Source organism: Acartia tonsa, chromosome 2 (assembly GCF_053477335.1).
Source record: "Acartia tonsa isolate MP-2025a chromosome 2, ASM5347733v1, whole genome shotgun sequence".
Classification (NCBI taxonomy): domain Eukaryota; kingdom Metazoa; phylum Arthropoda; class Copepoda; order Calanoida; family Acartiidae; genus Acartia; species Acartia tonsa.
Window position 1 is genome coordinate 58919329 of NC_137261.1, and position 24517 is coordinate 58943845.

At 32.2% G+C, this 24517-nt stretch overlaps 1 protein-coding gene across 4 annotated transcripts; it reads right to left on the reverse strand.

The window, feature by feature from the left end:
• Positions 1-6252: 6252 nt before the first annotated feature.
• LOC145312881 (uncharacterized) lies at positions 6253-22896 on the reverse strand. Of its 4 annotated transcripts, none has more exons than XM_080152104.1 (5): positions 22829-22896; positions 20600-20626; positions 9488-9555; positions 8784-8875; positions 6253-7027 (listed from the first exon to the last, which is right to left on the reverse strand). In XM_080152104.1, the coding sequence occupies exons 1-5, from the start codon at positions 22893-22895 to the stop codon at positions 6961-6963; spliced, it is 321 nt and encodes a 106-aa protein (XP_080008230.1). In that variant the 5' UTR covers position 22896; the 3' UTR covers positions 6253-6960. The 4 variants fall into 4 exon arrangements, with proteins under 4 accessions (XP_080008230.1, XP_080008229.1, XP_080008232.1 ...); XM_080152103.1 differs by lacking the exons at positions 20600-20626; positions 22829-22896 and adding exons at positions 14127-14153; positions 15744-15813; XM_080152106.1 differs by lacking the exon at positions 20600-20626.
• Between the last annotated feature and the right edge of the window lie 1621 nt (positions 22897-24517).

Sequence of the window (24517 nt, forward strand, 5' to 3'; positions counted from 1 at the left end):
TAGGAGGAGAGGGGATGTGGTAAATAGGATGGGATGGGGGGGGGGTCGTTAATTTAGCCAGCTACAAGTTTCACTTTATTAAAGTACATAATAATAGAGTGTAAGATCCAAGAAGTAATAAATCCATTTATTTAACAAGGATTGCAAGATATATAAAAGCAAAGCTGGATCTTTAAATCGTTTAGTGGTGCGCTAAATCGTGGCAATCCAGTTCACCCCAGTTTGGCGCTTGTTGAGTGCCATTGCCGCGCCAGTACCGCGCCACTGGGCGCGCTGGTTCGCCCATTCCATTTTGATTTAAAGATTGAAATCTAATAAAATCTAGGTGCGCCGAACTGGATCGCCCCGATTTAGCGCACCACTAAACGGTTTAAAGATCAAGCTCAGATGAACAAACGAACATTGACAAACATAGAGAGACTGCACTGCACATAACAAAAAAACATTATTCCATCGAAATTTGATACAAAAATGCTGAAATAGTTATTTCTCGCATCGTATTATAAACGGCTTTCCGCGGATATTGAATGTACAATTATAAGATTAAACCTAGTTTTTTTAGACCAGAGGTGCCGAAGGCACGGCTAAAAAACTGATTTTAATGTTATGATTGTACATTTTTATATTCGAAGAAAGCTGGTTATAATACGATGCTAGACATAGTTTTTTTCGTATGGATGAGAACCGGTTCCTATCCACCAGATTCGAATAAATACGAGAAATATCATTATATAGCCCAAATATATTATTATATATATGACACCGACGTACTAACGTTAAGACTGAATATATGTAGATATGTTTCGCGTGATAAGTTGCCTAATTGTCATTGGAAGCCCCCTTTTTCCAAACCATGGTCTTGGAGAACACAATACTATAAAAAGGATGTAAAACTATCTAAATATCTTAAAAATTAATAAACTTGTTTTTTTTAAACGTATTCTAACAAGGATGACAACATCCATAAGTAGCGAAGCACAAACAAATAAATAAGAATTTAGATATTAGTTGTTTAAAGCATGTATATTAGGAAAAAATCACGAAACCTTTTCAACATTTGTTTTTAATTTCTTAATATTTATATTTCAGTACTATAACTAACAGACTGACAGTCAAAGTAAATTACATACTGGATGCTTAAAACAACGGGAAATTTAATTTTGATATTTTTAACTACAAACATTTTAAAAAACGGACCATATACACCAAAGATAGGAGGAAAAATGTGAAAAATATAAAAAAAAGCCAAAAAACCTGCAAAAAGGCAGTCTGATCGCTATTAATGTTTTCTTGAAACGACAGGAAATTTAATTTTGATATCTATAACTGAAAAACTTCGAAATTCGGGCCATAAACACCAAAGGTATGGAGAAAAATGTGAAAAATACAAAAATAGCCTAAAACCTGCTTAAAGGCAGTCTGACCGTCATAGTTGTTTTCTTGAAACGACAGGAAATTTAATTTTGATACTATAACTGAAAAAATTTTGGAAATCGGACCATAAACACCAAAGATATGGAGAAAAATGTGAAAAATACAAAAATAGCCTAAAACCTGCTAAAAAGCGGTCCCACCGCCATTGATGTTTGATAGTTAATTGTGCTCCTTAATGATGGGAATGTTGTCAAAAAATTTCAGCCTTTTATCTTTTATAGGAGCCGAGAAAATCACGTTTCCCCCAAACTAAGACATACGGACATACGGACAGACGGACAGACGGACATTTCAAATTATAGAGTAGCTCGCTACTAAAAAGTATGTATTTTATTATTGAAAATTTCGCTATTTTACATCAAAGTATAATTTAAATGAATATTATTTTTCCAAAATATTTTCATGAATAACATTATACATTATATTTTGAAAAATTGTGTTTTGTACGTTTACAAAACAACAAACAGAGATTATTTAAAATCTAATTATAGAATAAGATTACAGTAGCGAAACCACTTGATATATTATTATTTGGATGTTGCACCAGATTTTCATGTACTCTGATTCAATAATACTCACAGCTGGCTAAAATGACTTTACCCTAATCCCGCCCCCTTTACTCCATGCCATTTCCCCCCGCACTGGATGAACAAACTGACCAATCAATAAAGTCCATGTTAGCAAGCTGAATTGTCGGCAAATTTTCCCCTGTTAATATATCCACCGTTAATATATCCTATATCCATTTATGCAGCTTAAAAGTTTCAAGACCTTTAAGATTAATTTAGGAAAAGAAGTGGGAGAAAATCATCCTTGTCTGAAATCAAATTATATTTTAAAATTGGAAAATGAATGCAATATTTTCAAATAATAGCATTAAGCCTTCTGAAAATGGAACAAAAGTAATTTATTTAGAATTATTTCTGATAAGCTAAATTGGCAATAAGATTAATCAATTAAATATTTTAATTTTATTTTTTTTTTAAGTAAAAAAAAATTTTTTTTGTGGAGTGTGGATATGGAAATACTCTTCCCAAATAGTTACTAATGTTCCCTATATAAAAGCTTCACTAAATAGGAGAACCATATAGGTCCATTGGTTAGGGAGATCTTCACACACACAGACAGACAGACATACAGACAAATATGCTGTTACTTTTATAATAAAATTTTGGGTTAGATATATAGGGAGAGATTAAAGGAAGATAAATTAACTTCCTGTGTAAGTGATTAGCAGTAACGCCAAGGGATCTAAAGGGATAATACAATGGCTGATAAATTGATTAACATCCCCAAAGATTAATTTAATAAAAGTCCCCCAAAGTTGTTGAGCCTACGAATAAGAAAACATCAATATAAGACTTTGGGGACCAGTGAAATAAACAGTTTATTGTTCCCTCTCTCTATCTCTCTCTCTCTCTCTCTCTGGGTAACGCCCCTAGCCTCTAGTGGAGGTTGAAGGAAGTCCGTAAAATAGCCTAAAACCACCCTAAGATAATAATAAAACATCCCTGTAAAGTATAAACATTGGGACAAATATTTTCTGAGATCTTTAGCTTCAGACTATATATGCTACTCTGTATTGTTTAGGGTAGGGAAGGGTAGAGAAATAGCCTAAAACCATCCCAAGATAATAATAAAACATCTCTGTAAAGTATAAGCAATGACAAGTATTATCCGAGGCCTTTAGCTTCAGACCAGGAATAAGGTATAACCAACAAGCGAATTAAATCTAAAATAATATTTGGGGGGCAAATAGAGAGGTCGTCAATTTCACGATGTGTTGCCCCCCAATGACAGCTGAAAAACATGTATAGGTTTCGTGATTTTTTTACCGAATTAATTTCGTTATTGGTATGAGCTGGCTTCAGACTATATATGCTACTCTGTATTGTTTGAGGTAGGGAAGGATAGAGAAATAACCTAGAACCAACCCAAGATTTGAATTCAAAAATAAACTGACCTAAAATATTTATTTATTTACTAAAAAGAGATTTTGCCCCAGAGAAAATCTTATTTTTTATCTATTTATGTTATAGCTAATCTAATGCCAAAGGCCCTAGAGGGTAGGGGCAAAACGAATAACAATAGCAATTAAAGGAACTTAACATTCATTTCAATAAATAAATTAGTAAGAAAAGATCCGTTTAATTGGTGTTCCTTTAAAACAGAAAATATTACCTATCAGTTTATTGTTTCTTATGACGTGATTGTCGTATGTGAATCTATGTTATACGTTAAAGTTGTAAATGTAAATGATTTAAAGATCTAGCCCAGCGGATAAATACGGCGCAACGAAGTACAAAGTATAGAGATATTTCACTCTTAAATAAACAAGGATGACAACATCCATAAAAGCGAAGCTCTGAAACGGTAGGACAAACGGACATTATCACTTGTATAGTGTCAGAACTGAATAATCAGAATGCGAATGTATAAGAGTTAAAGCAAAATTGTAAGTAAATTTGTTGAAAAACTGCTTGATACAGGATAATGTCTATGGACATACTTACATTTTTAGGACTTGATTATAGAGTTGCTTCGCTTATAATATTGTACTTTGTTGTCCCAGGAATCAGTATACCAAAAATCAGACAAATCGGAAAATTAGGTCACATACAAATTTGTTGTTAAAAATGTAAAAAAAATCAACATGTTTAAAATGGACGTACGGACATTCTGGTAATGATTATAGAGTTGCTACGCTTTCTAAATCGTACCTAACTATTACAGGAATCACCATGCAAAATTTGAAATCGATAGGACAATTCTAACATGCCTAAATTAACGAAAAAAGCTATCCGTTACGGACGGACGTACGGACGGACGGACGGACGGACGGACGGACGGACGGACGTACGGACGGACCGACCCTAATTATAGAAAAGCTTCGCTTTTAAAAACAACAATGATTTAAATGTATACAAGTATTTTTCTAAAAGTAAGCACTATACTGAATAAATTCCCTATCCAAATTTGGCAGGTTCAATATATATAGGATATACCTTCACCTTAGGTATGTTTTTGGGGAGGCCTCTATCTACAACTAGCGGCTAAGCCCCTAGAGGCTTCTAGGGGCACTTTTAATGTTTTTGTTTTTATTTCAAATATCTAATTTGAGAAGACAAAATTCTATGTTGCGTTCAAGTCTCTACGTAAAAAAATTTAGATTTTTTATTTCTCTTGGGAGGGTTTCCTGGGACCTGTGTGAAGCTACCCTGTTAGGGAGAACCCGATCGGTTCAGCGGTTAGCGTGACCCTTTGGTACAGCACCTTGTTACTTTATCATAAGTTTTTATCAGAACTAAACATGAATTATCAATACAATAACCTAGGCTTTCCAAGAGAGCGTAGCTAATCCGTTTAATGTCTGTCCAGGGGGGTTAAGGGGTGATAACCCCCCCCCCCCCAAATGAATTTTAAAAATAGTTCCTCCCCTCTCCTCTCCTCTTCCTTACATTTATCTTTTAAAGATTACCCACCTCAAATGAATTTTTAGTTTCAATTCCACCCCCCCCCCCTCCTAAATCAAAAAGCTTCACATTAAAATATATTTTTTTAGTTTTGTTCGATCTCTTTTATCCTTATTGCAATCAAAACATCTTTAATTAGTTTTTAATTAGCCAATTGATTGCTAATAATTGAGAAAAAAGGGAAATATGTTGGTTAATTAGTTGGTTAGAGATATTATACAAATATACAAGGACAATGATATTCATAAGTCAAGAATAAAATGAGAATCCTTTTACATTATAGTAAGAAATGGGACAAAGTGTCTCAAAATCAGTCATGTGACGTCATAAAAATGCGAGAGATGAGCTGAGAAGTGGGAAACAAAACAACTAAAAAAAGAAAGATAATCTTTCATTCTTATGACGTCACATGACTGATTGACACTTTGTCCCGTCCCATATAGTAAAGTTACAGGATGTATGTAGCTTAATATCTCGATGGCTGCTGGAACGTTCAACAATGAAGCTTCCAGTGAAGGTTTATAACTATTTTGGGTGTTGTATAAACCTTATATAAAAACAATAGGACGTCCGTCTGTTCAGTTAATTTGCTAAAAACAATAGCCATTAATTAACATCATCTACGTCAGTATGAGTTCTTATAATTGATTTTACTTTTTGGCTCTTAATTAGTATTATTGCTCTTCTATTTTTTTCTTTATATAAGGAGGACTTTTTTTAGTAGCGAAGCTACTCTATAATTCGGAATGTCTGAAACGTGTTGACTGAAACATCTTTTCGACATTCTCATCATTATAATGCATAATTAAGTATGAAATATCCATGGCGGTCGGGCAGCAGGCAGGTTTTCAGCTACTTTTCTATTATTTACATATTTCCCCCATATCTTTGGTGTTTTTGGTTTGATTTTCAAAATTAAATTTTCCGTTGTTCTGAGCAACCATTTTGTAATTTATTTTGACCTGTCAGTCATCATACAAAATATTATTATCAAAGAATATAAAAATACATGAGATTTTTTCTCTACAAATTTATTATTCAACAAATGTTCTTTAAATCTTCTTGTCCGTATTATTATCCATGATTTTTTGTGCTTCGCTGGATGTTGTCATCCTTGTTGGATAAACAGATCTATAGATTTATATACAGACAACTACCTCCCTTCCTTTTTCAAAGACATCTTTTGTCTGCTTCTAAATTATTTTCTGCTACTTTGCGGTGTTAATATAAGTGACACCATTGGTTGATTTTCAATGACCCAATAGAAAGGGTGCACAAGGTGATTGCGATGGGGAGATGGAGGTATTTAACCCTTTCTCCCTCTAGTTTTTTACTCTAATCTTGAATAATCAAACTTTTTTTTATTGATATCTAAATATATTTGATATTTTTACATGTTGACACAAATATAAACACAAGGAATTCTAAAATAAGGGTTTTTCTTATTATCATTTTTCTAGTATGGCTTCAAAACTGATTAATATCCGTTGGTTTAGAACCGGTTCTGAACCATTCTAAAAAATCATGTATTGTATAGTATAACAGACAATTTTCTAGGGCTGTTACAATAAAAATCAGTTTTGTTGTTTTGGGCGAACAAAACTCAATTAATCATATATATTTTCATATTACTTTCAGCGGAAAGCTGTCTATTATACGAGGCAATAAATAACTATTCTAAACATATTCTTAAATATTGATTCCCTTACATTAATAATAGATAAAAATTCAAATATTATTGAGTTAATATAACTATTTTTGAGTTATACAATAAAACAACTTTTCTTTTACACAATTGTAAGAGTTAATATAAATATAATAAAGTTACAAAATATGGTTACAAATGTCGTCTTAAATCTAGGAATATTTTAAAAGTCGTCGTTTCTATTGAAAATTACTACGTTAAAATCTGACTGCTTGTTAAGTAAAGATTTATAAAATTTAAATAAGCTATTATTCTTTTAGACTATAAATAATATTTTTTTGTATTATAATATTGAATTTGTATGTGTCCAATGTCCATTCATTCGATTTTGTATTTTTTTATTAAAATTTAACGGCCAATGTAAATAGCAGGAATATATTCAATATCATCTTCTTCATTCTCATCATTTCCATATCTAAAACAATAGCAAATAAGATTATGATTATATATCGTTTTATAGACAGTTTTCCGCGGAAATTAAAATGAAAAATCGTAAGATTAAAATCAGTTTGGTTGCCCCGAGGGGCCGAAGGCCCTGACCAAAAAAACTCTTTAATTAATCTTATAAAATTTATTTTGATATTTGTGGAAAATTGGCTATGAAACAATGCTATACATAATTTTTTGGTATGGCTGAGAACCGGTTCTTATCCAGAGTATTTCAAAGCCATCTTACTATTCATCTATCTATCAATGTGTTTTCTTTTTCTGATCAAACTATAAATTATCTATCCTGGCATATAAGTTACAGGATCTGTGTCTGTGTGTGTGTGTCTGTTTTTACCAAAGGATCTTGCTAACCGGTATGGTTCTCATATACAGTGATGGTTTTTGATTATTTACCCTTCCAATAAAAAATGATCCCTCCACCCTAAACAAATATTTTTTTACTTTTTCTTTTTGAAACTCAAATTAAAAATAGGGGGTAGACCTTACCCCATCTACATTAAGATCCCCTAAAGGCATCTAGGGACGAAGCCTATCTATTAATAGCGGATGCTTCCAGGGAGTAAGTGAGGGGACAATGGGAATTAATTCAATTTAAGAGTTTTTGCTAAAAGGCCATGAAATCTAGATTTATCCAGATAATTTGAAGAAAATTGTATAGGGTGTGTTAATCAAATTTAGAAAACTATAAAATAAGAAAAAAAAGCATTCATTTGAAAATTAGATTACTAGTACATCAGACTGACGTAACCATTCTGTAATTAATTATTAGTATTGTCGCTGGAACTCGTTCACCCCATATTAAAAATTTTGAAATGCCACTATATACAAGAATTAAATTTAAGGGTTCTTAGATTGTTTATTACACAAATATCACAACAAAGATTTTAACTATGAAATGATATTTTTTGGAACAAAAAAATTGTTAAAACCAGCCATCTCATAACAAATTTTTCTGTCTGCTATATTCAAAACTAACTCAGCGAGTTAGCGGCAAAGATGCGCTAGTACCCAAAGTCAGAACCTGTTAAATTCTTGCACATTCCCTTTAAGCCAGTACCTAAGTATGAGAATACTAAAGATTGAATATTTGATCCATTGTCCCCTCCCTTACTCCTTGGAATGTATCCCCAAAATCTATAGGATCTACATACAATAATGTTGAGATGGTCAGAAAAATAGCCTAAACACATCCAAAGACTCAAAACCATAAATAAATTAGCATAAACCCATCAGACAGACAGACACTTACAGATCCTGTTACTTGTATAAAAGGATGTCTTCCTTTCTGTCTTAGTATATTTTCTGTAAACTGGGAGTGAACATTTTACTATAAATTATGATGGTCCCCAAAGTGTTATAAATATGTTCTATTTTTTGTTGGCTAAAGAATTTTGGAGAGTTTAAATAAATCTTGATTGGGATGTTCAAACTATCAGTATCATTTCCATCAATAATTTTTTTTAAGTTTTGATTATCATTATTGGGGGTTCATACTTAACAAAAATTTATTATTGATTGTCTTATCCCTTAAGATCCCTGATTGACCCTACTATCTATCTATCTATCTATCTATCTATCTATATATCTATCTATCTATCTATCTATCTATCTATCTATCTATCTATCTATCTATCTATCTATCTATCTATCTATCTATCTATCTATCTATCTATCTATCTATATATCTATCTATCTATCTATCTATCTATCTATCTATGAACCTTGAAGTGGCATATCTGCCGATGGCAAGTCTTGTATTACTCCGAGCAGCTTTGCCCCAAACTGGCTCATTCAATTCTGGTACTTTTGGTATCTAAAAATTGGGGTTATCTGATACACTCAAGAAAGAATTAATGTAGAATATACATGGATATTATGACAATTTTGGTTGCTAACATGGACAACACTTATTGCTCAGTTTGCTCATATTGTAAGGAGTGGTTAAAGGGGGATGAAGAGATCGTTATTTTAGCCCACTACAAGGCTCACTTCATTAGAGTGCATGATAATCTGGTGTAAGATCCAAATAATAATATATCCATTCTCAAGAAAACATTGCAGGAAGCATTCTTTAAATGTCGTAGTCCACCTAGAAAATAATATATATGTTTCAGAAACTCGGGGTTTGCAAAACTGGTTTTAATCATATAATTTTTGATATCCGCAGACATATGTCTATATAAAGAAGAGTATAAGTTTCAGCCTTGCCTTGTTTGCATTTCGCTTTTTTTAATACTTGTAGCTGCGCTCCTAGCATCTAGTTGTTCTTGATTCAAGGAGTAATGAAATAGTTTATTCTATCCAGGTACCTATAAGAAGCTTCCATAAAATGAAGAATTTAATTGGTTCAGGAGTCATCAAAATCTTAAGCTACAGACAAAAACTTACTACTTTATAAACAAGGGTGAATTTGTATAACAATAACCTTTTCAATAACCGTAGAAGGAAGATATCTTGGTCGTGCCATGTTGCCCAGATAATTCATGTTTCTCACTAAAAACAAGAAAAAAAATATAGAAATGACCTAACAATTTTTTTCTAAAAATAAAAGCAGCTTATCTAAATACCTATTATGAAAATTAAAATTATTTGTAATATAAATTGTAATTTATTATACTAACTAAATATAAATTTGTGCAGGATTCTTAAGAGATAAGACAATGGGAAATAGATTTATGTACATCTCCAATGATAATAAACAAATTCACCCTTTTCTGTAAATTATCGGTTGAAAAGTTTGGTCACCACTGGTCTTGAACCAAGAAGTCCCCAAACTTTTTAAGCATTCGAAGAAAATAAAAAACTTTAAGTACATTTGTAATTTACAGTCCAATGTATACCCCCCCCCCCTATCTGTGATTTATGTCATTGAGACATAAAAGAAGGAGGTAAGATGAAGAGTACATTTGGATTTACCCTACACCATCAAAACACAATAATTTTACCTGTCTACAAAAAATTTTATAAAATAACAAATATTAGGATCTTACATTTGTGATTTAAAATGTAATCTACTACCATGACTAATCTATCTAATTTTAGAGCCTCGCTTAATTATGAATGTTGTTATCCTTTTTTTGCTATAATTCCTAAATTGATATGTTTGCCATTTTAAAGTTTACCTACCTAAAAAATAGAAAAATAGAAAAAAAATATATATAATGAATATAAAAACTAATAACACAACAATACAAACTTTTTATTAAGAATCAATTTAAAATAATATAATTTATCTTAAGAGGGGATATTATTAGGATTGTACATTTTAACAATATATTCTTGTGGTGCAGCTTCTCTATAACCTGCAAGGTTCATTTTTTAAAAGCGAGGCTTTTCTATAATTAGGATAGGTCCGTACGTCCGTCCGTTAAAGTTAGCTCTCTTCGTTAATTTAAACAGGTTAAAATTGTCCAATCGATTTCAAACTTTGTATGCTGATTCCAGGTACGACTTAGAAAGCGCAGCAACTTTTTAATTGCTACCAGAATGTCCGTACGTCCATTTTTAATATTTTTAACTATTTTAACAACAATTTTTTATGGGATGTAATTATCCGATTGGTCTGATTTTTTAAATACTGATTCCTAGAACAACAAAGTACATTGTTTTAAGCGAAGCATCTCTATAATCAAGTCCTAAAAATGTAAGTATGTCCATGTATTTAAGCCAGTTTTTCAGCAGATTTACTTACAATTTTGATTCGTTCGACTTTTATACATTTATAATTTATATTCTGATTATTCAGTTCTGACACTTTACAAGTGTTAATATTCGTTTGTCCTAACGTTTCAGAGCTTCGCTTTTTGGATGTTGTCATCCTTATTATTATATATGCTGTTACTTTCGATGCCTTCTATAGTTCCTTCTATCATGGAAAGGAAACGAAGCCATTAGGACAGACGTCACTGTAAATTGGTCTACGGAAGGCTTTTTATGTCCTTCATCTAACAAAATCCAACTTAAGAGAGGTGACTTATGTCCTTTGTCTGACAAATTCTTACATAAGGAAGACTACTAATGTCCTTTATCGGATATCGTCCCTTTCGTGGCAACTCCTCTTAAGGGACGATTTGTCGTATTTTGAAAATGGCTTTTGATATGTTATTTTAGGTTAGGTTAGGTTATATTTGGTTAGGCAATCGGCCCCGCAGGGTTAGAGCCCCCCCCCCCCCCCATCAGAGGCTAGAAATAGTAGAAAAGCTAATGTGCAAATAGGAAGAAATGCATCTTAAAGGGCGTGACCACTGTACACCCTTTACCTAACAAAATCTAGCTTATCAGTCCATCACCTAGTAAAATCTAGCTTATCAGTCCATCACCTAGCAAAATCCTGTCCATTTTTTTATATATGCTGTTACTTACATTTCCTTTTACATAAAATTGAAAATAATGTCTTTTGAATGTAAATATTAAAACTAAAAATAATTCTATACAGAATTCTAGAGAAAAAACAACATTTTTATTTGTTTACAAAAACAAAAAGAAAACTAAATAAAAAAAACACATTGTTTCCCTTTTAAAACAACAGCTACTTGATAACTATGAACTAGGGTTATCAAGGATGACATAATTTTGGTACCAAATTGTGATTGTACTTTTGGACTGGGACATTTCTATTTGGAGACTCAAAATAGTCAAAAAAATAACTTCCTTGGACCTAATAAAACAAGGATGACAACATCCATAAAAGCGAAGCTCTGAAACAGTAGGACAAACAGACATTAACACACTTGTATATTGTCAGAACTGAATAATCAGAATGCAAATGTATTAGAGTCAAAGCAAAATTGTAAGTAAATTTGTTGAAAAACTGCTTGATACAGGATAATGTTTATGAACATACTTACATTTTTAAGACTTGATTATAGAGTTGCTTCGCTTTAAATATTATATTTTGTTGTCCAAGGAATCAGTATACCAAAAATCAGACCAATTGGAAAACTAGATCATATAAAAATTTGTTGTTAAAAAAGTAAAAAAATCAATATGTTTAAAATGGACGTACGGACATTCTGGTAATGATTATAGAGTTGCTACGATTTCTAAATCGTACCTATCCGTTCCGGATGGACCGACCTTAATTATAGAAAAGCTTCGCTTTTAAAAACTGCGTAGGTGGGTTTTAAAAGACAAAGTCCGTGCAATTGATGTACATTCCCAGTAATGATGCACACGATTACCCCCTCTGTAGATTACAATTATTGGTTAAAAAATTTGGACACTTGACTCAATGACCACAAACAAATGAAAGTTCAATAAAAATCCTCAAAAGTGTTAAGCCAATGGATAAAAAAACGTTATTATAAAACTTTGGGGACTATTGTGACAAACAGCCCAATGTCCTCCCTTCCTGAAGGAGTAGGATGTGTGTTTCTATACTTCTGTGTGTCTCCTTTACAGCAAAGATTTTAATGGTTATTGGAAACTATTTTGGGTAAGGGTGGAAGGTTGTTTCTTTACTCTTTAAAGTGCCCCTAGAGGCCTCATAGGGCCTTATGTTTCTTGCAAAGTAAAATCTTAAAAATCATAGGCGTCCAAGGGGGGGGGTAATGGGCCATTTGGCTCCCCCAAACGATTTTGGGGGTGCCGTAGGCACCCCCAAAATTTTGTGAACAATACCCCCCCAAAAAAAAATTACCCCTACCTTGGGGGTGCCGTAGGCACCCCCAACGATTTTGGGGGGGGTATTTACCCCCCCCAAACCATTTTGGGGGGGTAAATACTCCCCTCAAAATAGAAAATCTTTAACAAAAAAAATTTTTGCGCGCTTCGCGCGCATTTTTAATACTAAATTTTTTATAAAATTTAAATTACCCCCCCCAAAAATTTTACCCCGGGGGTAAATTTTGGGGGGGGTAAACAAATTTTACCCCTGCCAACAGATTTCAGGGGGGGTAATTACCCCCCCCAAGCAAATTTTACCCCCGGGGTAAAAATCTTGGGGGGGGTAAAAAAAATTTGCGGCGCGCTTCGCGCGCCATTTTACCCCCCCCAAAACCAAATTACCCCCCCCTTAAAAAAATTTTACCCCCCCCAAAATAAAAAGCTTGGACGCCCCTGTTAAAAATCATGTGCAATAAGGAAAATTTAATATCGAATCATTAAGTAGTTTTCTTTTTAAAATGAGCTTTTCTTTGATTATGGTAGGTCCGTAAGTCCGTCCGTCCGTTAAAGTTAGCTCTTTTCGTTAATTTAAACAGGTTAGAATTGTCCTATCGATTTAAAACTTTGTATGCTGATTCCTGTAAAAGTTAGGTACGACTTAGAAAGCGCAGCAACTCTATAATTGCAACCAGAAAGTCCGTGCATCAATTTAAAACAAGTTGATTTTTTTACTTTTTTGACAACAAACTTTTTTATGTTAAAATTATCCTTTTTATCTGATTCTTTGAATACTGATTCCTATAACAACAAGGTACAGTGTGATAAGCGAAGCATCTCTATAATCAAGTCCTAAGAACGTCAGTATGTCCTTAAACAGTATCATGTATTTAATTAGTTTTGCAACAAATTTACTTACAATTTTGTACATATAAACTCATTCATTAATAATCAGTTTATTTAGTTCTGACACTCTAAAAGTGTTAATATTGGTTTGTCCTTCCATTTCAGAGCTTCGCTTTTATGGATGTTGTCATCCTTGTTTGGGTATTAAAAAATTTAAGAACTAATTATATTCTATTATATTTTTTAATCAAGAAAACCTGTTCTACAAACTAAACTAGCATCAGAATAGTTATTTATCGCATCGTATTATAGACAGTTTTCTGTGGATATTATATTGAAAAATTTAAATAGTTTTGTTAGCACGGGCATTCGGCTACATGGGGCTAACAATATTTGTATTTATTTATTTTATTTTAATATTCGTGGAAAATTATCTGCAATACTGTGCTTTACATGATTTTTCAGTATGGCTCCAAATCTGTTCTCATTCAGCGGATATTAACCGGTTTTGAAGTCACACTGGAAAATTTTGTTCTGTTCTATTCTATTTTTTTCTATTCAGAAAACTACTCTAAAAAAACTAAATAGGAAAAGGAAATTTCAAACAATCTCTTTACCTCTTCTCGGAAACTGAAAATTTTTCTCTAAATCATAAAAGAAATTAATTAAATTATAACTACAAAAGCAAAAAGGCGTTCAGGAAAAAATGTAAAAATCATAATAATTATTTATCGCATCGTATTATATACAACTTTCCGTGGATTTTTAAATGAATATTTTTTAAGATTAAACCCTGTTTTGTTAACCTCGAAGGGCCAGGTTCCGGCCCTTAAAACTAAATTATTTATATTCTTGATTTTTCAAATATTCGTGAATATTGTCTTGATGTTGTGCATGGTTTTTCATTATGACTGATAACGGTTTTAAAGCCTTACCGGAAAAATAATTCTATAGGAATACAGGCAAAAAGATAATTGAGTAAAGAAAAATAATTTAATATAACAAGCTTTGTGTATTTTATAATACTATGATTAACCATCAATTAGAACAGAAATCATGTTACATACGATCTAGGAAATGTATCGTATTATAGACAGCTATCCACGGATAGTAAAATTAAAAATACAGTTTCATACAGTAACGTTGGCTAATAAAAAGACCAATAAAGTAGGGGATCTATGATTTGTATTTTATTTTTCGTGGAAAACTTTCTATAATGCGATACGGAACAGGATGATTTAGAACCGGTTATAATCCAGCGAAAATTAATCGGATTCGAAGCCATACTGGTAATAGTTATTCTTCGCATCGTATTGTAAACAGCTTTCCGCGGATATAGAATGTACAATTATAAGATTAAAACCAGTTTTTTTTTAGCCCCAAGGTGACGAAGGCATAGGCAAAAAACTGGCTTTAATATTATGATTGTACATTTCTATATTCGTAGAAAGCTGGATATAATATGATGATAGACATAGTTTTTTCGTATGGATGAGAACCGGTTCTTATCCGGCGGATTCGAGGCCAGACTGGTAAATGATTTTCCTAAATATTGTTCTTAGAGGTCATTACTCTGTGCAAGAATGACAATACCTACGGAAACAAAATGAATAAAATCCAAGATTAAATGGATTAAATTTAATGCATATGTACCAAAAACAAACTTTTTGATTAGTTTATGTTAGGTTAGGTTAAGATAGGGTTAGAGGGCGGGTCGATTTGCAAGCTTTTTGGAATTTTCACATTAGTAGACATTGGCAAGGGTTACTGGGCCAATATAAAACCATGTGAAACTTGAAAGGTTTTTTGTAATGTTTAAAATGTGCCCGCCCAAAACCTTTCAAGTTTCACAAGGTTTTATATTGGCCCAGTAACTCTTGCCAATGTCTACTAATATGAAATTCCAAAATCGACCCACCCTCTCACAGGGTCAGTATATCTTAGCAATAATAAAACCTTGCGAGTTAGGAATCGTTGTTCCATTTATAGGTATGAATGAAATATCAGTTGCTAAATTTAGGTTGTTAACATGGGAATCATTTATTTGGTCAGTTGGTAATTTTAGCCCGGTGCAAGTTTCACTTTGTTAGAAAACATGAAACATCCAAGTAATAATATCTCCATTAGCAAACTTTTATTTGAAATATATTTCGGAATGATGAAGTAGACTTTTTCCTTTTAAATTGGGTTGAGAATTAGATTTCTAACTGAATAGTTTTTTATCAAAACTTTACCTGCCATAAAGGCCTGAGAGCATACAACGAAGGAAAGGACAACCAGAGAAAATGCAGCTAATTTCATTTTTTTCTGAAATTTAAAAAAATTATTTAGTCATGCAGTAGTTTATTGTATTTTTAACCAGTCGGTTTTATTTTAAATTTGAAGTCTTGTCCTAAAATGAAAAAAAAATCAATTAAATTTAAATTAGCAAAAAATATGCAATACATTAAATTTATTCAATTTTCAGCAAATTAAATAAATTGCATTTAAGATTGTCTGATTGCGAACTATTGCAAAAAATGTGGCTCTTTTTTTCATTTCCAATAATTTACCGAATACGCTGAATAACATTTAAATGAATATAGGACAGGGTCGAATTCGTAAAAGTTTAATAAATATATGGTAGCGGGACAAAGTGTCTCAAAAATCAGCCAAGTGACGTCACAAAAATGAGGGATTATCCATCTCTTTTTTAGTTGTTTTCTTTCTCACTTCTCCTCTCATCTACATCATTTTTATGACGTCACATGACTGATTTTTGAGATACTGTGTCCCTCTACATTATGTGAATGTTGATATTTTCGCTTTTCAATGTTTTGTAATGTTAGTGAGTGTTTATAAGTTTCTGAAGAAATATGGAGATTTTTTATTCTTATATAGCCTCTACAATATCTGATCGACGGACTTTTGTCCTCGCTCTAGCTCTCTGTCTATTTCTCGCTCGATTTCTCTTCTCTCTTCTCTCTCTCTCTCTCTCTCTCTCTCTCTCTCTCTCTCTCTCTCTCTCTCTCTCTCTCTCTCTCTCTCTCTCTCTCTCTCTCTCTCTCTTATATCTAGTCTATTACGTCATCTTTATGTCTATCAAAATATTCGGGTTTTTTACATGGATGACCTACTAAAATTTTCTGGCATCCTTTGACCTCTAGGATGATAGCAAAACAAATGTTTCAAAACTAAACATAATATTTCTCACTTTCAAATTCTTAATCTTTTTTAAAGAGAAGCTTATCTATAATTAGGGTCTGTCCGTATGTCTGTCAGTGCCGCTGTTCTATCGACTTCAATCTTTGCATGATGATTCCTGTAACAAATAGGTTCTCATTAGAAAGCGTAACAACTCTGGAATCGCTACTAGTCCGTACGTCCATGCTGTTTTACTTTTTAATTAGTAATTTTATCACATTTGCATATTTACATTTATAACTTTGCGAAGACTAGCTTAAATGAACTTAATATTCTACTTATTTAGATCTGACACTTTACTACAAGTGTTTATGTTCGTTTGTCGTACTCTCTAATTTTAGAGCTTCGCTCAATGTTGTCATCCTTGTTTGAAAAGAATTAATAATAGTCTCACATTTGATTTCCCTTCCGTTTCTTCAGGGATCTAAAGGGATAAGACAATGGCCGATAAATTGATGTACATCCCCAATTGTAATAAACATGATTACACTTTCTGTAGATTATAATTAGTGGTTGAAATGTTTAGATACCCGTCTTAATAAACCAACCAATCAAAATTTATTTTATGCCCCCGAAGTTGATAAGCAAATGAATAAGAAAACTTTATTATAAAACTTTAGGGACTAGTGTAATAAACGTCCCAAAGTCTCCTTCCTTCCCTGCGTTTCCTAATGACGTTAATTAATTAATGATTCATTTAATTTAGGTTTTTATTTTCGGAAGAATGAAAGAAATGATAAAAACAAGGATAATAACATCCATAAGTAGCGAAGCACTAAAACATACAAAATGAATAAAAGCGAAGATGTTCAGTTGATAAATGTGCAATAATACTTAGAAATCACGAAACCTTTTTGAAATATTGATAAACAAGGATGGCAGCATCCATAAAATCGAAGCTCTAATACGGTAGGATAAACAAACATTAACACTGCATAAATACAGAATAATGTTTAAGGACATACTTACATTTTTAGGGCTTGATTATAAAGATGATTCGATTATAACATTGTACTTTGTTGTCCTAGGAATCAGTACTCCAAAAATCAGATCACTCGGGTAATTATATCACATCAAAAAGTTTTGTTAAAAATGGACGTACGGACATTCTTGTAACGATTATAAAGTTGCTACGCTTTCTAAATCGTACCTAACTACTGCAGATTTACCATGCAAAGTTTGAATTCCTTAGGACAATTATAACATGCCTAAATTATCGAAAAATGTTATTTTGTTGTATAACATTTAATTAAGATAGTAAAATTTAATGACAGAAGCATAATGATTGCTTAAACTATGCTTGAAAATTATAATTAGATTTGCCAATTAACAACGAATTTATGCCTAATAAAAAAATCACGAAACCTTTCGACTTATTTTTCGAAGGGTCTACTTTACAATGGATTTAGTAGAGTATAGGTGGATATTATGACAGGAACTTAGTTTGCTAAAATGGACCTGATTTGTTGGTCAGATCGTTCATTCAGTAGGAGGGGAGGGGATGGGTAAAGGGAGGGGATGGGGAGTATCTTTATTTTAGGCAGCTGCGAGCATCACATTATCAGAGTTCATGAAAATCTGGTGCAACATCCAAGTAATGATATATCCAATGAGCAAATATTTATGAGTTTGCTTACAACTTTAGAACCAAGCTTACAACGATGTTAAGCATCTTAAAGTAGTCAGCAATAGACCCATTAGTTTAGTAGGTCTTACATAGGAATATTACAGGGTGAAAGGGAACATGTTTCCGCATTGGTTGGCTTAAAAACTTTTCCACCAGAAATTTGGTAATATTTGTCCACATATAATAAAGATATAATTTATATTCTGATTAATCAGTTCTGACACTTTACAAGTGTTAATATTCGTTTGTCCTAACGTTTCAGAGCTTCGCTTTTATGGATGTTTTCATCCTTATTGTTATATATGCTGTCATGTATCATGGAAGGAAACGAAGTCATTTCTAATTAGGACAGAAGTCACTTTAAATTGGTCTAAGGAAGGCTATTTATGTCCTTCATCTAACAAAATCCAACTTAAGAGAGGTGACTTATGTCCTTTGTCTGACAAATTCTTACACAAGGAAGACTACTAATGTCCTTTATCGGATATAGTCCCTTTCGTGGCAACTCTCCTTCAGGGGCGATTCGTCGTATTTTGAAATGGCTTTTGAAAGGTTATATTTGGTTAGGCAATCGGCCCCGCAGGGTTAGAGCCCCCCCCTCAGGGGCTAGAAATAGAAGAAAAGCTACTGTGAAAATAGGAAGAACACGCCCCTTAAAGGACGTTACCACGAAAGGGACTATAAGTATACACCCTTTACCTAACAAAATCTAGCTTATAATTCCATCACCTAGCAAAATCTTGTCCATTGTTTATCTATGATGTTACTTACATTTCCTTTTACATAAAATTGAAAATAATGTCTTTTGAATGTAAATAATCGCTAAAACTAAAAAAAATCTCTATAAACAATTCTGGAGAAAAAAACAACATTTTTATTTGTTTACAAAAACAAAAAGAAAACTAAATAAAAAAAACATTGTTTCCATTTTAAAAGAACAGCTACTTGATAACTAGGGTTAACAAGGTTGACAACATCCACAAAAGCGAAGCTCTGAAACAGTAGGACAAACGGACATTAACACACTTGTTTAGTGTCAGGACTGAAAAATCAGAATGTAAATATATAAGAGTCGTAGCAAAATTGTAAGTAAATTTGTTGAAAAACTGCCTGATACAGGATAATGTTTATGAACATACTTACATTTTTAAGACTTGATTATAGAGTTGCTTCGCTTTTAATATTATATTTTGTTGTCCCAGGAATCAGTATATAAAAAATTAGATCAATCGGATAATTAGATCATATAAAAATTTGTTGTTAAAAAATTTTAAAAAATCAACATGTTTAAAATGGACGTACGGACATTCTGGTAATGATTATAGAGTTGCTACGATTTATAGACCGTACCTTTCTACTACAGGAATCAACATTTAAAGTTTGAAATCAATAAGACAATTCTAACATGCCTAAATTAACGGGAAAAGCTATCCGTTCCGGACGGACGGACGGACCGACCTTAATTATAGAAAAGCTTCCCTTTTAAAAACCGCGTAGGTGGGTTTTAAAAGACAAAGACCGTGCAATTGATGTACATTCCCAGTAATGATGCACACGATTACCCCCTCTGTAGATTACAATTATTGGTTAAAAAATTTGGACACTTGACTCAATGACCACAAACAAATGAAAGTTCAATAAAAATCCTCAAAAGTGTTAAGCCAATGGATAAAAAAACGTTATTATAAAACTTTGGGGACTATTGTGACAAACAGCCCCATGTCCTCCCTTCCTGAAGAAGTAGGATGTGTGTTTGTCTATATTTCTGTGTGTCTCCTTTACAGCAAAGATTTTATATTAAAGGTTTTTGGAAACTATTTTGGGTAAGGGTGGAAGGTTTCTTTACTCATTAGAATGCCCCTAGAGGCCTCATTTGGGCCTCATGTTGCTAGCAAAGAAAAATCGTTAAAATCATGAGCAATATAAAATATCAAAAAAACTGTTCTACAAACTAAACTAGCAAATCAGAATAGTTATATATCGCATCGTATTATAGACATTTTTCTGCGGATATTAAATTGAAAAATTAAAATAGTTTTGTTAGCACAGGCATTCGGCTACACGGGGCTAACAATACTTGTATTTATTTATTTATTTTATTTTAATATTCGTGGAAAATTATCTGCAATACGGTGCTTTACATGATTTTTCAGCGGATATTAATCAGTTTTGAAGTCACACTGGAAAATTTTGTTCTATTCTTTTTAGTTTTTTTTTCTTTTCAGAAAACTACTCTAAAAAAACTAAATAGGAAAAGGAAATTTCAAACACTCTTTTTACCTCTTCTCGGAAACTGAAAATTTTTCTCTAAATCATAAAAGAAATTAATTAAAAACTACAAAAGCGAAAAGGCGTTCAGGAAAAAATGTAAAAATCATAATAATTATTTATCGCATCGTATTATATACAGATTTCCGCGGATATTTAAAGGAAAAATTATAAGATTAAAACATGTTTTGTTAACCTCGAAGGGCCGAGTTCCGGCCCTCAAAACTGAATTATTTATATTCTTGATTTTTCAAATATTTGTGAAAATTGTCATGATGATGTGCATGGTTTTTCATTATGACTAAGAACAGGTTCAAATCCAGCGGATATTTATCGGTTTCAAAGCCTTATCGGAAAACTAATTCTATAGAAATACAGACGAAATCATAATTGAGTAACGGAAACTAATCCTTATATAACAAGATTTGTGTATTTTATTATGCTATGATTAGCCATCAATTAGAACAGAAATCAGGTTACATACGATCTTATAAATGTATCGTATTATAGACAGCTATCAACGGATAGTAAAATTAAAAAATGTGAATGTTTTAATTCAGTATTGTTGGCTTATAAAAAGACCAATAAAGTAGGGGATCTATGATTTGTATTTTATTTTTCGTGGAAAACTTTCTATATTGCAATAAGAAACATGATGATTTAGAACCGGTTATAATCCAGCGGAAATTAATCGGATTCGAAGCCATACTGGTAATAGTTATTTATCGCATCGTATTATAAACAGCTTTCCGCAGATAAAAAATGTACAATTATAAGATGAAAACCAGTTTTTTAGTCCCGAGGTGCCGAAGGCATGGACTAAAAAACTGGTTTTAATATTATGATTGTACATTTTTATATTCGTAGAGAGCTGGATATAATATGATGCTAGACATAGTTTTTTCGTATGGATGAGAACCGGTTCCTATCCACCGGATTCGATTGGATACGAGAATAATTATTTATCGCATCGTATTATATACAGCTTTCTGCGGATATTTAAATGAATATTTATAAGATTAAAACCTGTTTTGTTAACCTCGAAGGGCCGAGTTCCGGCCCTCAAAACTGAATTATTTATATTCTTGATTTTTCAAATATTTGTGAAAATTGTCATGATGATGTGCATGGTTTTTCATTATGACTGTTAACAGGTTCGAATCCAGCGGATATTAATCGGTTTCAAAGCCTTACCGGAAAAATAATTCTATAGGAATACAGGCAAAAAGATAATTGAGTAACGGAAACTAATCCATATATAACAAGATTTGTGTATTCTATAATGCTATGATTAGCATTAATTGGAACAGAACTCAGGTTACATACGCTCCAGGAAACTTATCGTATTATAGACAGCTATCAACGGATAGTAAAATTAAAAATGTGATTGTTTTAGCTCAGTAATGTTGGCTTAGAAAAAGACCGAAGGTCCATGCTTATATAGTAGGGGATCTATGATTTGTATTTTATTTTTCGTGGAAAACTTTCTATAATGCAATACGAAACATAATGATTTAGAACCGATTATAATCCAGCGGAAATAAATCGGATTCGAAGCCATACTGGTAATAGTTATTTCTCGCATCGTTTTATAAACAGCTTTCCGCGAATTGGAATGTACAACCAGTTTTTTTAGCCCCGAGGTGCCAAAGGCACGGACTAAAAAACTGGCTTTAATCTTATGATTGTACATTTTTTATATTCGTAGAAAGCTGGATATAATATGATGCTATACATAGTTTTTTCGTATAGATGAGAACCGGTTCTTATCCACCGGATTCGAGGCCAGACTGGTAAATGATTTTCCTAAATATTGTTCCTAGAGGTCATTACTCTGTGCAAGAATGACAATACCTACGATAAAAATGGATTAAATCCAAGATTAAATGGATTAAATCCTATCCAAGACCAGTAAGTTAAACTGCATATGAACCACAACAAACTTTTTTATTTGTTTAAGTTAGGTTAGGTTAAGTAAGAAGAGTAGTATATCTTATGAATAAGAATGAAATATCAGTTGCTAAATTTAGGTTGTTAACATGTAACTCATTTATTGGTCAGTTGGTTATTTTAGCCCGCTGCAAGTTACCCTTTGTTAGAGAACATGAACCATACAAGTAATAATATCTCCATTATCAAACTTTTACTTGAAATATATTTCGGAATGATAAAGTAGACGTTTTCCTTTTAAATTGGGTTGAGAAAGATTTCTAACTGAATAGTTTTTTATCAAAACTTTACCTGCCATAAAGGCCTGAGAGCATACCACGAGGGATAGGACAACCAGGGAAAATGCAGCCAACTTCATTTTTTCTGAAATTAAAAAAAAATAATTAGTAAGTTGTTTATTGTATTCCGAACCAGTCGTTTTTATAAAGTCTTGTCATAAAATGAAAAAATACAATTAAATTTAAATTAGCAAAAAAATATGCAATACATTAAATTTATTTAATTCTAGCAAATTATATAAATTGCATTTAAGGTTGCGAACTATTTCAAAAAATGTTACTCTTTTTTTTTCATTTCGAATAATTTACCGAATACGGAACACAGTAATAGTGTCTGAGTGATTATGACGTAACAAAAAAAATTAGCCAATGAGACGCCACTATAAATTTTACCATTGGTCAATAACGGCCTCTCATTGGCTAATTTTTTTTGTTACGTCATAATCAGTCAGACACTATTACTGTGTTCCCGAATACGCTACGCTGAATAACCTATAAATGAATATAGGACAGGGTCGAATTCGTATGAGTTTGATTATATTATATGGTAGCGGGACAAAATGTCTCAAAAATCAGCCATGTGACGTCACAAAAATGAGGGATTATCCATATCTTTTTTAGTTGTTTTCTTTCTCACTTCTCCTCTTATCTAAATCATTTTTATGACGTCACATGGCTGGTTTTTTAGATCCTTTGTCCCGCTACATTATATAAATGTTGATATTTTCGCTTTTCAATGTTTTGTAATGTAAGTGAGTGTTTATAAGTTTCTGAAGAAATATGGAGATTTTCTATTCTTATATAGCCTCTACAATATTTGATCTACGGACTTTTTGTCCTCGCTCTAGCTCTCTATATATTTCTCGCTCGATTTCTCTTCTATCTTCTCTCTCAAACAGATAGATAAATATAGCATTAGACTATTTTTTGTCATGAACAAGCCAGGGATGTAAGGGATAAGACAATATAAATAAATTGACGTACTTCTCAATGCTACAATTGTTGGTTGAAAATATTGGACACTGATAGTTTGAAACCAATTCCTCCCTGGAATGTGTAATCTTTATGAAGGTTAACTAAAAATTTAATTAGAGAAATATAAAAAAAATCATTATAACTAATAATTATGGGTTATCGCTTGAAAATAACCAATAATTTTACATGCATTCAAAATATTCCACTTTAGTTAGTTATTGGAAAAACCTAAAACCTATAAGTTTTATTAGTATTATGGATATGTCGAATATTTATAATAGTGATTATTTAGGAATTAATATCTACAACTTTATAAATCAGGTTCAAGTCTGGATATTGCATCAATCAAGCAACATTCATTGTAAGAGTAAGGGGAATACCTTGGCCCACAAACAAGAAGAAAAATGAATAAGCCTCTCGCAAAAAAATGGCATCACAGTTTTGTTTCTGTTCAAGGTTGAGGAAATTTGTTATCTGGATAAACTGAGTCCATAAGGATAAGTCAGTTAGGTTGGTACAATTTTTATGGTAGTTTTGTGTTTTACAGTTTGGCCTTTTTCATATTATGATACATTAATTTTATAAATATAATTCTTCAGAGTATGGAGAGAGCAGGGATCTGGTTGCTCTGGGAAGTCTTTGATGATAAATGCCAATAAAGTTAGGCCTGTATTTTAGTATAGAAGGTTTGATTTTCTTAGTGGGAGGGGTTTGGAAGTTAGTGAGT

Excerpts from the sequence above, each read along its gene's own strand:
- LOC145312881 (XM_080152104.1), bottom strand. The coding sequence starts at position 22,895 with ATGAAGTTGGCTGCATTTTCCCTGGTTGTCCTATCCCTCGTGGTATGC. Across the intron at positions 8,876-9,487 it reads CTTCTACGGTTATTGAAAAG|ATACCAAAAGTACCAGAATT; the intron begins GTTATTGTTATA and ends CCCAATTTTTAG. Across the intron at positions 7,028-8,783 it reads GGCAGATATGCCACTTCAAG|ATATGGAAATGATGAGAATG; the intron begins GTTCATAGATAG and ends CTATTGTTTTAG.